The 15,273-nt window shown below is 29.8% G+C and overlaps 1 protein-coding gene, 1 long non-coding RNA gene and 1 other non-coding gene across 3 annotated transcripts; 1 reads left to right on the forward strand and 2 right to left on the reverse strand.

The window, feature by feature from the left end:
- Window positions 1-1,867: 1,867 nt before the first annotated feature.
- On the reverse strand, window positions 1,868-1,953 carry TRNAM-CAU (transfer RNA methionine (anticodon CAU)). The gene is given in 2 exon segments: window positions 1,868-1,903; window positions 1,916-1,953. It is a non-coding gene; the product is annotated as a tRNA-Met (tRNA).
- A 2,865-nt stretch (window positions 1,954-4,818) lies between these two features.
- On the reverse strand, window positions 4,819-6,647 carry LOC148763491 (uncharacterized). The gene is made up of 3 exons (XR_016025544.1): window positions 6,523-6,647; window positions 5,790-5,873; window positions 4,819-4,954 (listed from the first exon to the last, which is right to left on the reverse strand). It is a non-coding gene; the product is annotated as an uncharacterized LOC148763491 (long non-coding RNA).
- Window positions 6,648-8,567: 1,920 nt separating this feature from the next.
- Window positions 8,568-13,653, forward strand: VIM1 (Zinc finger (C3HC4-type RING finger) family protein). Its single transcript, XM_007036637.3, has 9 exons — window positions 8,568-9,230; window positions 9,819-10,351; window positions 10,934-11,059; window positions 11,310-11,409; window positions 11,496-11,557; window positions 11,639-11,741; window positions 12,057-12,201; window positions 12,636-12,850; window positions 13,107-13,653. The coding sequence occupies exons 1-9, from the start codon at window positions 8,781-8,783 to the stop codon at window positions 13,419-13,421; spliced, it is 2,049 nt and encodes a 682-aa protein (XP_007036699.3). The 5' UTR covers window positions 8,568-8,780; the 3' UTR covers window positions 13,422-13,653.
- Window positions 13,654-15,273: the final 1,620 nt, after the last annotated feature.

The following is a 15,273-nucleotide window of genomic DNA, read 5'->3' on the forward strand; positions in this document are numbered from 1 at the left end:
GCTTTCCAATAGTCCAAGAATTGCATCATTTAGAGTTTTGTAGCTCGAGATATGGTCAAAATACTGAAGCATATGCAAGCAGACTTTCGGGTTCTTCAACATCTCACTTTCCAAAATTAAGCCAAATTCTTTTATTCCTAAAAAATTATAAAAACTAATAAATAATAACTAAATTAAAAAGAATAACATAAAATTAAAATAACTCACTAAAAAAATAAACTAATTATAAAAAAAACTATAAATAACTAAATTATAATTGAAAATTGAGGATTTAGCTAATATTTAATAACAAAATTGGAATAAAATAATTCTATAAAATAGAATTATCACTTACAGTTATAATCTCAAGCAAAAAAATATTTAACCAATTATAAATATTAATTTATAATGTATAAAAATAAAAATAAAACACTTGTAATGAAAATTAGCCATTTTAAAATCTTGACATACATTTATAAGAATGAATGTAAAAATCATAAATTTGAAATAAACATTTTTAAAATATAGATCTAAATATGTAAGAGTTATAGTAACAAGTCAATTTAGACAAAATAAACATACTTTTAGTGAAAATTATTCATTTATATTTATATTCTCGAGTATAAAATATTTAACCATTTTCAAATTTTAATTTATAAATGAATAAAAAATAGAAACACCAGTAATGAAAATTAGCCTTTTAAAAATCTTGACGTAAATTTATAAAAATAATGTAAAAAATTCATAAAGTTGAAATAAATTCTATTAAAATATTGATATAAATGTGTAAGAGTTACCATAGTAATTCAATTTAAATAAAGTAAACATACTTTTAGTGAAAATTAATCATTTACATTTATATTCTCAACAAAAAAATTAATTATTTACAAATGTTAATGTATAAATGTAAAAAAAGAAAAATAAAAATGATAACACTGGTAATGAAAATTAGCTATTTAAAAATATTGACGTAAATTTATAAGAATAAATGTAAAAAATTATAAAATTGAAATAAGTGTCGTTAAAATATTAATGTAAATTTGTAAAAGTTACCTTAGTAAGTCAAGTTGGACAATATGAACATAATTTTAGTGAAATAAATCATCTACGTTTATATACTTGTAATGAAATTTTTTTTGGAAAGTATTAGCAAAAAAATATTTAACCATTTACAATTGTTAATTTATAAATGTATAAAAATAAAAATACTTGTAATGAAAATTAGCCATTTAAAAATCTTGATATAAATTTATAAGAGTAAATGTAAAAATCAGAAATTTGAAATAAACATTGTTAAAATATTGATATAAATATGTAAGAGTTACAGTAACAAGTTAATTTAAACAAAATAAACATACTTTTAGTGAAAATTATTCATTTATATTTATATGGTCGAGCAAAAAATATTTAACCATTTTCAATTTTAATTTATAAATGTATAAAAATACAAATAAAAACACTTGTAATGAAAATTAGCATTTCAAAAATGTTGACGTATATTTATAACAATAAAAGATAAAATATCATAAAGTTGAAATAAATATTATTAAAATATTGACATATATGTGTAATAGTTATCGCAGTAATTCAATATAAATAAAGTAAACATACTTTTAGTGAAAATTAATCATTTACATATATATTCTCAAATAAAAAATATTTAACCATTTACAAATGTTAATTTATAAATGTATAAAAATAAAAATAAAAATGAAAAAACTTATAATAAAGATTAGCCATTTAAAAATGTTGACGTAAATTTATAAGAATAAACATAAAAAATCATAAAGTTGAAATAAATATTATTAACATATTAATGTAATTGTGTAAAAGTTACCTTAATAAATCAATTTGGACAACATTTTTTTTTTTTTAAAAGCATTAGACATGGGGTGAGAGAGGCTCGAACTCTCGACCTCAGGATCACTCTTTAAGCTATGAGACCTACGCGCTAGCCAACTGCGCCACCACCCCAATGGTGATAAGAATGAACCATTTAATAACCTTGATGTAAAATTATGAGAATGAATGTAAAGAATAATAAAATTGAAATAAATATTGTTAAAATATTGACCTAATTGTGTTAGAGTTACTGTAACAAGTCAATTTAGACAATATAAACATACTTTTAGTAAAAATTAATCATTTGTATTTATAATTTTGAGCTAAAAAAATTTTACCGTTTATAAAATTTAATATATAAATGTATAAGAATAAAAATAAAAACACTTGTAATGAAAATTAGCCATTTAAAAATTTGGACGTAAATTTATAAGAATGATCGTAAAAAACAAAAATTTGAAATAAATATTGTTAAAATATGGATGCAAATGTGTAAGAGTTACAATAACAAGTCAATTTAGTCAAAAAAAATGCTTTTAGTGAAAATTAATTATTTATATTTATTTTCTCGAGCAAAAAATATTTAACCATTTTCAAATTTTAATTTATAAATGTATAAAAATAAAAACACTTGTAATGAAAATTAGCCTTTTAAAAATGTTGACGTAAATTTATAACAATAAACGTAAAAAAATCATAAAGTTTAAATAAACATTGTTAAAATATTGACATACATGCGTAAGAGTTACCGTAGAATTAAATATAAATAAAAGAAACATAATTTTAGTGACAATTAATCATTTGCATTTATATTCTTGAGTAAAAAATATTTAACCATTTACACATGTTAATTTATAAATGTATGAAAATAAAAATAAAAATGAAAAAACTTATAATGAAGATTAGCCATTTAAAAATATTGACAAAAATTTATAAGAATAAACATAAAAATTCATAAAGTTGAAATAAGTATTGTTAAAATATTGATGTAAATTTGTAAGAGCTATCTTAATAAATCAATTTAGACAATATAAACATAATTTTAGTGAAAATATATCATCTACATTTATACTTATAATTAATGAATTTTTTTTGAAAAGTATTATATAAACATAATTTTAGTGAAAATAAATTATCTAAATTTATATACTTGTAATTAATGATTATATATTTGTAATTAATGATATTTTTTTAAAACGTACATGACATGGGATGAGAGAGGCTCAAATTCTCGAGCTCAAGATCACTCTTTAAGCTATGAGGCCTACAAGCTAGCCAATTGCGCCACCACCTCAATTGTGATGAAAATTAACCATTTAATAATTTTGATGTAAATTTATGAGAATGAATGTAAAGAATAATAAAGTTGAAATAAATATTGTTAAAATATTGACCTAATTGTGTAAGAGTTACCGTAACAAATTAATTTAGACAATATAAACATATTTTTAATGAAAATTAATCATTTACATTTATAATTTTGAACTAAAAAATTTTACCATTTATAAAATTTAATTTACAAATGCATACGAATAAAAATAAAAACACTTGTAATGAAAATTAGCTATTTAAAAATCTTGACATAAATTTATATGAATGGATGTAAAAACTATAAAGTAGAAATAAGTATTGTTAAAATATTGATATAAATGTGCAAGAGTTATTGTAACAAGTCATTTTAAGTAAAGTGAACATACTTTTAGTGAAAATTAATCATTAACAAATGTTAACGTATTATAATAAGAGTAAAAATTCTTAGTGAAAATTAACCCTAGAAATCTTGATGTTAATATTCATTTTCTCTATATTAACTTGAAATGTTAATGCTCCTTATAATTATATAATTATAATATTAATATTAAATGTTATTATATTTTTTCCCTTTAAATGTTAATATTCTCAAAACGGGTCTGATGTATTGAGTGTTTGTTTCCCAAGATTGATTAGAATATAAATCTTTCTTTCTTAATTTTTTTTTTAATTTTATAATGACAAGTTTAACCTAATTAAATTTGTTAGATATAATGTTAATATTACAAAGAATAATATTATTATATTTTAAGGTCAAAATTTAGAATAAAGATAAAAATTAGATAACATTTAACTTGAAATGGATAAGATTAAAAAATTACCCATGCTGTTTACCTGTTAACAGGTTATTATTTTTTTAAAAAAAATTATATTATTTGACTTTACTGTAATGTGAACCCTACTACAACGTTCACTAAAGTATTGAACATTTGAATTTGATGATTGGTCACTCTTTTTATCATTAAATTACTGATCAGCTGGTAAACAACAAAAGAGCTGATCGGCCCGTTTATCATGTCAAGTGGATCATGCTCCTAGAAACACAACATCCAAAATACATCAAGCTTTTTAATAACTATTTTTTTTTATAAATATTTTCATCAATTTTGTATTAACTTAATACAATATGGAAACTCTAAAATTTAACAAATTGTTTTTTGAAAATGATAAGTTAATTGTGTATTTACTTGTCTCTCATTGTCACGACCCGGTACTCCCCTCGAGCCCGAGACAACCGCCGCGGTGTCCCGGTAGACACTTATTGCCCGGAATGTCAACCCAAAACCCCGCAAGGCTTTACTATCAGTTTCTCTGTTCCCTTGTGAGCAACCATTGTCAAATATCGTGTTCTAAAAGATTTTAAGTTATTTTCAACTTTAAACAAATAAAATATTAATTTTTCGTCTCACAGGGGTAATTTGGTCATTTTTCTCAAAAATTTCGAAACTGGCTAAAACGTAATATACAAGTACAAAACACACAATTCATATTCAAAATGAGTTTAAAAGTCTAAAATCTTCATTTAAAACGAAATTATGGTTATTTGAATATAATAAAAAAATAAAAGAAATATTAAGTAAAATATTCTATTTTCTTATAAAACAATATTTATAGAGTTATATGTGAATAATTTTTATAGCGTAAAAGCTAAATAAATTTATACATACTTAAATACAGTAAGCCAAAATATTTAATTTAATTTACAATAACAAGAGTGCCCCCGAATAAACAAAAGTAAAGAGGACTGTGAACCTATGGTTTGGAAAATGCAGATCCCACTGTAGTCCTCGATGAGATCAGCTATCTACAGTCTATACTGAACCTGAAATGGGTGAAAATGAGGGTGGTGAGATTATAAAATCCCAATGAGTAAACAAACATCATCATAAACATCTAGAGTTGAGTACATGGAAACAATAAAGTAAATCGTCATAAACTGGGTTATACAATTAGAACACATCTCGTTCAAAATACGTAAAAAGGCTTATGAATCTCATAAAAATCTAGGCTTGTGCCATAAATCCATTCTCGGAGACACCTTGACCGAGGCATCCTACCGAGACCGCCAAGGCTATTAAAATTCACATTTCACATAAATCATGTTTTTGTTTTGAAAACATAGTCGTTCCTTGGCGTTAGCTGAGTTCCCCCTCACGTGGTGGTTTAGCGTGAAGTGAACCATAAACTTTACCCCAGGAGATACCCTACGCGCCTCTCCGTTCGAGGTAAGAATATAATGGGGTTTACCGTGCCCCTCTAAAAGGCTGGTCCACAGAAACCCCCTACTGCAGTGATTAATTAATATATAATCCACCATATAATAAAACTCAATAACATGATATGGCAATTTTGTAATTCGTAGTTTTTCAAGGTAACCAAATAATTCGCATTTCAATACAATTGCCAACTAGCCAATCATGCTCGATTTATCATAAGCCAGTTAATTTAAACAATCAAATTGCCACAATTAACAGTCTCCGTGTACTCTATTTTTCAAAATCACTATTAATTTCAAAACAATTTATAATTTAATTTCATTGAAACTCATTTATTCATAAAATATGAAAATTTATCTTTTTAAATTCATTTTTCCATAGAATTCATGAAAGCATCTAAAAACCACCCTAGATAATTAAAATGACAGTAAGTTTACTCACAATGTCTAGAATGCAGACTTTCGAAGCATTCTGTCTACTGGTCCTCGGATGCAATTTCCTTGCCTTTATCGGAGGACTCACCACCTTGACACAGTACAAAATCAAGAGTTTCACCAAGTTGGTACTAAATCAAAATTAAACTAATTTAGACTACCAATGCATGATATGGAATGCAAAAATGCACTGGTAACTATCTAAACCTGGTATTGGCCTAATTCGTCTTATCACCCGATTAAATTCCTAACGGGTCCGTTTAAACTCCAATTTAATTCTTTTCAGTTTCTATATCTCAATTGCACCCAAATTAACTTAATGTCCCTCAGTGTGGGGCAAATTATCAGTCCCAACAGCAAATTACGAAAATACCCCTAGTGGGTAAAAATTCGTTTTTTTCCTTCGAAAATTCTCATTATTTTTCTAGGCTCATAATTCATTATTCCTTAACCAATTCTCCTAGAATAAAATCAAACTCATCCTCACTCACTACATGGTAAATTCAGCCATTAATGGTTGGGGGAGAAAATAAATTCTTTTCTTGTTGTTTTGTTTCTAAATATGCTAAACTAACTAAAAACACTAACATAAATTAAAATCAAATAAATCCAACAACTTTCTCTCTCCTAACCCATTTTTCCAGAATTGAATTCATCATGAAAACATGTAATTTAATCATGGAAAATAAAGAGAAATGCTTGGAAATAAGAAAACTCAAGCTTAATAGAAAAAATCTCACCTTTTTCACTTAATTTCCTTGAAAATTCACACTTTTTCTTTGATTTTCTCTTTCTAGGGTTTTGTTTTTGTTTTCTCTCTCTTCTTGCTGGTTTGGCCGGCCATGGGGTGGAAGATGGGCTGATTTTGTGCCTTTTAAAAAGGAAAATAATAAATTAATAAAGGCATGACACATGGCATCATGTCATTGGCCCGTTTTTAAAATTTTAAAAATTTAAACAATTTATCTCCACCACATGTTTAGTCAAGGGTCAAAGATGAAGACAAAGGAAGACCATGTGCTGGAAAAAATATCCTAGTGGTGGAAAATTACAATTTTGCCCCTGAAGTGGCAAAATTACCATTTTACCCCTATACTCCAAATTATACCGAAATTAAAATTTTTCACTTCTAAACCTCAAATCATACTCCAATAAGTCAAATTATACTCCAATAAGTCAAATGGGGCCAAAAAATTCTTTTCTAAAATTCCCATTTTATCCCCAAGTGGCAAATGACCATTTTACCCCTAGTTAGTGAAAATTCCGATTTGACTCCAAATTGATCATCAAACTCCAAATTACCATTTTAAGTTATCTATGAACTGTGAAACTCTTAATCTCATCTTAAAATTCCTATTTGATCTAGTTCAAGGATTAAATAAACTTTGTTGTACCTCTAGGTACAATACCGACTTTTGTAAATTTTTCGAGACTCTCCTAGCATGCAATCATGCTATCATCACATGTATGTCATGAATAGTATTTTATAAGATCGAGCTTTACACTCATTTTGTTCCTACTTCTTAATGAAAATTTCGAAATAATAAATTTAATTTCTTTTTTTTTTAAATCTTCTAACCTGGTTTTGTTTGAGCTAATTTTTATTTTGGATGTCAAACTTAATTTGTTCGATGGGTTTAGAGTTTAATTTGTTAATTGGGCTGACAGTCCAACTTATTAATTAGGTTTAAGAACTTCTACTGCTAATTGGGTTTAATGGGCCATTTGGACCTTGGGCTGACAAGCCCACATTGGAAAAATCAAAATAGTAAAATATAAAAATAGAAAACAAAATAAAGAAAATACAAAGAAAAATAGTAATAAATGACAGAGAAAGCTAAAAGAAAGGAAAAAAAAATTCAAGAATATTTTTAACCATTAATTTTTGTTTAAAATAAAATTCAACACCATGCATTAGCATAATGAAAAATTTAATAATCATTCATCTTTTTATGTCATTTATTTTTTAGTTAATATAATATAATATAATATAATTTCTCCATTTCTCTTTATCAAGTAAAATAAAATTAAATATTAGAAATACAATATGATATATTTCATTTTGTAATCTTTAACATGGTTTTGACCTTATGAACTAATGCATATTGTGTTTTTTTAGTTATTTTAAAATTTAGTTTTTTCGTCAACTTTTAAGATAAAAAATATTGTATTTTATATTAGTAAATAAGTAGAATTCTTTTTTTATTTTTTTTTTACAAATATATAAAGCTATGCAAAAAATAAGTATATTTAGAGCCTATTTGGTCTAACTTTTTTCTAACTTAAAAGCTAGTATAAAGTTTTTATAAAAAATAATAATTTTTAAAATTAGATTAAAATTATTTGGTAAAATTTTTTTTGTAAGTTATAATTTTGATTAAAATTATCATAAAATGTATTTTTTTTAAGAAGATAATATGATAATTATATTTAACAGATGAGGATATTTTTGAAACAAAAATAAATTTTTTTTTATATTTTTTTAAAAAAAGAAAAAAATCTAGAAGCTCTTTTTCTTTTAAATTTAATTTTTTTAAAAATATTTTTCAAAATTTATATTTGATTTGATTTTTATTTTAAAAATTAAATAAATTAAAAAAAATCAAACTAAACAAGCATTATTGAGCCGCCTCAGGGATGTTGAAAAATGGTCACTCAATTGAATAGACAGAACAGGAAGTCAAATCGGAATATCTTAATTCCCAAAGCAACCCCAGCCTCTAATCCCGTGCAAAAGAAAACGAGTAACAACAATGGCAGAAACGTAGAAAGGGTGAATCGAGTAGGACAATATCGTCAATGACTTAGTCACTGCTCCCCTCCTCTTTTGAATTTCAAAAGCCTCTCAAACACCTTTTCAGAACCCCGCCTTCGATTTCCCTCTCACTCGCAGTGTCCCCCCTCACAATCGCCGTCTCTATATATTCCCCCCAAAATCATCCCATTATTTCCAAATCCGACGTCTCCTATCCTGCGCATCAATTGCGGATTGTTGTCAATGGCGCACGATAGCATCCAGCTCCCCTGCGATGCCGACGGCGCGTGCATGCGCTGCAAGGCGACCCCTCCGACGGAGGAAACCCTCACTTGCAGCATGTGCGCGACTCCTTGGCACGTCGCCTGCTTGGCTTCTCCTCCTGAAACGCTAGTTTCTACATTGCAATGGCACTGTCCTGACTGCTCCGGCGACCCTCTTCTATCAGCCGCCGCCGTCGTAGATGGAAGCTCTAGCGAGCTCTTGGCATCGATAAAGGCAATAGAGGCCGATGAGTCGTTGACGGAGAAGGAGAAGGCGAGGAAGAGGCAGGAGTTGGTGAGTGGGAGAGTTGAAGAAGATGGAGATACGAAGAAAGGGAAAGGAAAAGAGAAGGACAGCTCTGTTTTGGATGTTCTTGATAGCAGCTTAAACTGTTCCTTTTGCATGCAGTTACCTGACAGGCCTGTTACGGTTCGTTTTTTCTGTTCGTTTCTAGTGTAAATGTTAGTGTTTTGCTAATTGAATGAAATGATTTTTCGACTTTACAGCTATTTGTTTATATTTGATCAAATTAATCTAATGTTACGTTTAAGTAACTTTTTTGAGGAAGGGAAAGGAACTAGTAAATAACAAAACGTAAATAGCAAGACTAACAACTAAATGGAGTCTTAGATTTTAGCTACATTAAATTTATTGTTCTGTTGAAATGTTCACTTGACCAAACTGAATTATTTCTGGACTTAATGTGACCTTTCGTCACTAAAAGGCAATCTAGTTTGAATAATAAGTGATGCTACTGTTTCAAGTTATATTTCATAGTGGTATTATGTTTTAATTATTTAGTTTTAACTAGTCTGTTGGTGTGTACAATTGAATGTGGTGGCTATGCTATTTGAGTAGAGATTGTTACATCCTTTTAAGGGGTGAAATAATCTAAATGGCGAGGGGTTTAATTTACTTTTGATGGGGCTAGGCAATTAAATCATTCTCTTAAAGGTGAAATGGTTACCTGTTTATGCATGTTGAATATTGATATATGTCTTATTCTTGTTGTTTCAGACTCCATGTGGCCACAATTTCTGCCTTAAATGCTTCCAGAAATGGATTGGCCAAGGAAAGCGTACTTGTGCCAAATGCCGGTCAACCATTCCTCCCAAAATGGCAAGCCAGCCTCGTATTAATTCAACTCTTGTATCTGTTATCAGAATGGCAAAGCTATCAAAATCAAATGTTGCTGCTGAGTCCCACAAAGTTTTTCATTTTATGCACAACCAAGATCGACCTGACAAGGCTTTCACTACAGAGAGGGCACAAAAAGCAGGGAAAGCAAATGCTGCTAGTGGGAAGATATTTGTGACTGTACCACCTGATCATTTTGGACCAATCACAGCTGAAAATGACCCAGCTAGAAACCAGGGTGTGCTTGTTGGTGAATGTTGGGAAGACAGATTGGAATGCCGGCAATGGGGTGCTCACCTTCCACATGTTGCAGGCATTGCTGGTCAGTCAAACTATGGTGCTCAATCAGTGGCACTATCAGGAGGCTATGAGGATGATGAGGATCATGGAGAGTGGTTTCTCTACACAGGAAGGTTTGTTTTTAGAAGGCTGTATGAATTAGTAATATGTATAAAATGAGGGTGGATTTGATGACCATTTGGTCTAGTTGATATTGATGCTCTGTTACCATTTAATGCTTTATTCATGAATGGTCAGATATAGGGTGTCAGTATAATTCTAATATTGTTGTCTCAACTTTAAAAGGCAACTCAGTTCTTTGAAATGGACGATGAATTTTCAAATTTTAGCTCTTACTGGGGCTGTTGCTAGGAGGCTTACGTGTAAATTTCATTTTCCATTCCCAACCTTCCAAGTTTGATTGTCATAATTAATGTTGCAATTCGTAGTGTAATTAATGAGTCGAAGGATAGAAAGTATGGTAGATAAGCATGGTTCATGTAGTTTCAGTGAATTTGCTATATATTTGTAGTTGCTAGTTTTTTGGGGCTGAGAAGAACTTATTGACCTGCTTTTGCTGCAAATATAGCATGCTGAGATTGCAAGAATTTGTCAATAATTATTATGATCTTTTCTTGGAAAGCTGAAGATATTTCTATGGACATTTATTTATGTGCTTGTTTGACATTTGTTTGTTCTTATGGTGTCGATGGCAGTGGGGGTAGAGATCTTAGTGGAAATAAGCGAACAAACAAGGAACAGTCATTTGATCAAAAATTTGAGAAGATGAATGAGGCTTTGCGAGTAAGTTGCAAAAAGGGTTATCCTGTTCGAGTTGTAAGGTAAGTCTCATTGCTTGAAGCTTAACTCTGTTTCTATAAGTGCTTGTACATTCATGTACAAAGGGCAACTGGAGCTTCATTAATCGGTGGGCATTTTAGTTTTATGGTTCAGGAAGCTATGATTTCTTTCTGATTGCAGGAAGTTCCTTCATGTTAGCTGTTTACTAGTTGAGTCAAGCCTTGTCATAGGGGCCTACTCTGATGATGCAAATTTTACTTGGTAAAAGCTTTTGTTTCTCTTAATGTGTAGGTCGCACAAGGAAAAGCGGTCTTCATACGCCCCAGAGAAAGGGGTGAGATATGATGGAGTCTATAGAATTGAAAAATGTTGGCGAAAGGTTGGAATACAGGTAAAAATATTTCTATCCGACAAATCAAAGTTGCCTGCTATGTTGAGTTTTTGTAAATTAATTTGCTGATAGAATTTTTCTGTCAGGGGTTTAAAGTTTGCCGATATTTGTTTGTGAGATGTGACAATGAGCCTGCCCCATGGACAAGGTTTGTGCCTTTCATATACTGAAATGGCCTCCTGCCCTTCTCTTATTTAGGTATACTAAGATTTCTTGAACTGTAATGCAGTGATGAGCATGGGGATCGACCAAGGCCCTTACCAGCTATCCTTGAGCTGAAGAAGGCAATTGACATATCAGAGAGAAAGGAAAGTCCATCATGGGACTTTGATGTAAGAGATGCGTTTTCTACTCATCAATTCATTTATTTTCATGCTTCTGTTTTTAATAAGGTTTTATCTGGTAGATAGAAGTCAATCTGATAACAAACATTGTTAGGAATGTACCTTGAGTTGGAGAATTCATAATGTCATTTACGACTAGAAAAATATATTCATAAACCAAAGTTATTAGTGAAGTTAAAATGTTAAAACCCTTCCTTTCTCATTTTTTTTAAGGTTTATCTTTGTTATTACCAACGAGCTGGTTTCTCTTCCCATAAGCTTTATATCTTTCTGCTATGCTTATATAGTTCTTAATTCAATTAGGAAGAAGACAGTTGCTGGAAGTGGAAAAAACCTCCACCTCCTAGCAAAAAGCCAGTGAATGCAGCTGATCTTGAAGAAAGGAAAAGGGCAAGGAAAGCTATTAGGCAAGCACGTAACACAACTGTAAGAGAGAGACTCCTGAAAGGTGGTTCTTGTTCTCCTGTCATGAATTGCTTGCCTTTGATATTCTGGCCCTAGTCTGCATGTCTTAAGTTTGCTTGCAATTAAAATGATGAATTGATGTATATTTATGCCTTGGATAAGTTGGTTGGGTAACTGAAGACAATTGAGTTCCACTCTAGTCATGACTTTAGATTTTAATGTATAAGATCTTTTGTGTGATTTGCCAAAACAAAGGGCAGTTTTTATTCTGATTTATCTTTTGATGTGGCATGAGTGGGGGGCAGGAAATGATGAGAGGAATAGAGAGAAAAATAGGCAGAAAAGAGAGAAACAGAGAATAGCAGGGTGAAAGAAAAACAGAGAGATAAAAACCCAATTTTATCAATTCATACTGCAATTCAGCATCATTCACCCCCAAGAACCTTTCTGTATTGACTTCATATGCTTTATGTGCAGAGTTCAGTTGTCTAATCTGTCGGCAAGTTATGAATCTCCCAGTTACAACTCCTTGTGCCCACAACTTCTGCAAGTCTTGTTTTGAAGGTGCATTTACTGGTAAGACTGCTGTAAGAGAGAGGAACAAAGGTGGGCGGACACTTAGATCACAGAAGAACATCCTGCACTGTCCTTGTTGTCCAACCGATGTCTCTGATTTTCTTCAAAATCTTCAGGTGTGGCATGTATTTGCATTCTCTTTTGCCTTATTTTCAGAAAGCAGAATGTGTTGTGCTTTACTTGAGGAGGAAAAAAAAACTTTGGACTCTAAAAGGCTTGAAAAAACTGATTATAAAGTTTTACTTGCTGAACATTTGTAGTATCTTCTGGTAGTAAAGTGGCACATAGACACATGCTTTTCCTTCATTTCAGCATGATTGTCCTTTCTGACATAAACATAGTTTAAATAAGTTTATTCAATTAATTTGTTAGGTCAACCGAGAATTGATGGATGTGATTGAGTCACTGAAACAAAAGAGTGAGGAGAATCCAGACCCTACTGAAGATTCTAGTGAAGAACAGACAAATGGCCTGGAGGAAAATGCAGATCTAGGTTCTGGTGACAGTGAAACTGGGAAGGAAGCTGAAAAAACTGATCCAAAAGATGACTCAGAGATTCCTCTGCCTGATTGTGAACCGAAAAGCAAGAGGAGGAAAGTGGATGCTGCTCGAGTAGCTGCTAGTGTTGAAAATGACTCTCCATCAAGCACCCTCCAGGTACATTCATCTGATGATGATTTTGAATGACAGATTTTTTTTCTCCTGGTTGGACGATCTACTATATCCTATATGACTTCTTTTTGTGCTGAAAACTTTTATCAGAATCTTAGGGATTTCGCCACTTGTTAATACTAGTGGTTCAATTCCACAGCTCTATTCTTTCCAAAGTTAGGATTAATTGTGTAGCCAGGATGTGTATAAACAGTTTCTTTCGGATGTAGAACAATTCAATGTATAGATCATTGAAGCATTCTATTTCTATGGGTTTATTTCCCCTCTTTTAACGTGCTTGAATCGAGCTTAATGAGTCATTGCAGAATGCTTCATATTATCAACTCTTTACAAGTTATAACAACCTGTTTTCTGGATATAAAAGAATCAATCATAGGCATTTTGTGGGGCATGAACGATGTGGGTCAGATTTTATTCCGTGTTTCCTTATCAGTTATCCCCATTAATACTGAATGTCAACTTTTGGTACAAAGGAGAAGAATGTATTCATGGTTCAAAATGGTCCATGGGAGGGCTTTGAAGTTACAGTTTGCTGCCTATGCCTCTCTTTTTAAGCTGGGCGGTGACCAGTTGAATGGACCACCACAGCCGCGTTACTATCCCATATTGCCCTGACTTAGGAAATCAAATTTAAGGATGGCTTGATTTTGAGGAATGCTCATTACCTGAAAGAATCTGACAATTTTTCATTAAAAGTTAGGTTGTTGGAAGGAATATATATATATATATATATATATATGAGATGTACCATTGATCAAAATATTAAAATATAAATAAATATTATAAGTGATAAGTATAAGATAAGATTTAGAGATGTAAATCGGTAGGATATTTGTTACCTTTTAGATATTCAATTTGAAATTGTTTAATAAGTAACATATTTAAATTCTATTAAAACAAGCATAAAATTATAAATACAATTCAAAATCGAATTTTAATAGCAAAAGAATTCTTTGTATATTATTTTAATTTGTTTGATACTTGTTCAAGTTGGTAAAATTAACAGTTTTAGATTGCTTATCTTTTTATGAGTTTAATCTCTACTAATGATAAAATTTTACATAGTTTGCATTGAAGTTTAATTAATATAAATTAATATTGCACTTTTAAAAAAATTATAAATTAATATTACATTTATTTGTTTATAAAAATGTAAGTTGGTTGAGATGGTAAAATTTGTGTTAAGGTAAAAAGGACAAGTTTCAAATCTCACAAAATTTAAAATTTTTGTAATATTATATATAATTGAGTGTTAGAGGGGTGAATAGTACTTTAAAAATTATTTTAAAAATTGTTTTTGTGTTTGAGAAACGTTTTGTAAAGTTTAAAACATATTAAAACTAAAAACACATCAAGTAAGGAAGAGGTAAAGAAAAATGGACAAATATGTATTTAGAGTGATTTGGTCTTCTTAATCTATATTTACTATGTTGATTTTCTAATCAAGGATTTACAATTCAATTTTATTGAACTAGTAAAATTAACAGTTTCCATTAAGTTTTTACAAAGTAAGTTTTTAACTCAAGCTTTAATCTTTTATAATAAATCTTAGAATGCTTCTCACATTTTAATCAACCAAGAACAAAGAAGAAAAAAAAATACATATGATCATTTTTGTTGATCCAAGACGAATATAATCAAGTTCAAACATTTTTACATAAACAAGAATGAAAACAGTGTGTAAGAGAAGACTTTTTACAAATAGCTTTTCAAGGTTAGGTTAAAACCTTTACAATGTAGTACAAATTTCAACAAGAAAATACATTTACAAAAGTTGGGTGCTAACAATTTAAACTTGTGTGTAGTGAGAGAAGAAATATCAAATTGAATGAAGCAAATATTCAACTTTTCCGAGCTTGATGGAAGA

Source organism: Theobroma cacao, chromosome 3 (genome assembly GCF_053813885.1).
Source record: "Theobroma cacao isolate CCN51 chromosome 3, ASM5381388v1, whole genome shotgun sequence".
NCBI lineage: Eukaryota > Viridiplantae > Streptophyta > Magnoliopsida > Malvales > Malvaceae > Theobroma > Theobroma cacao.

What these genes read in the sequence shown, in the direction of transcription:
- VIM1 (XM_007036637.3), top strand. Translation starts at nt 8,781, where the DNA reads ATGGCGCACGATAGCATCCAGCTCCCCTGCGATGCCGACGGCGCGTGC. An exon ending in GGCGAAAGGTTGGAATACAG is followed by an intron (nt 11,410 to 11,495) that starts GTAAAAATATTT and finishes TTTTTCTGTCAG; the next exon opens with GGGTTTAAAGTTTGCCGATA. An exon ending in GTCCATCATGGGACTTTGAT is followed by an intron (nt 11,742 to 12,056) that starts GTAAGAGATGCG and finishes TAATTCAATTAG; the next exon opens with GAAGAAGACAGTTGCTGGAA.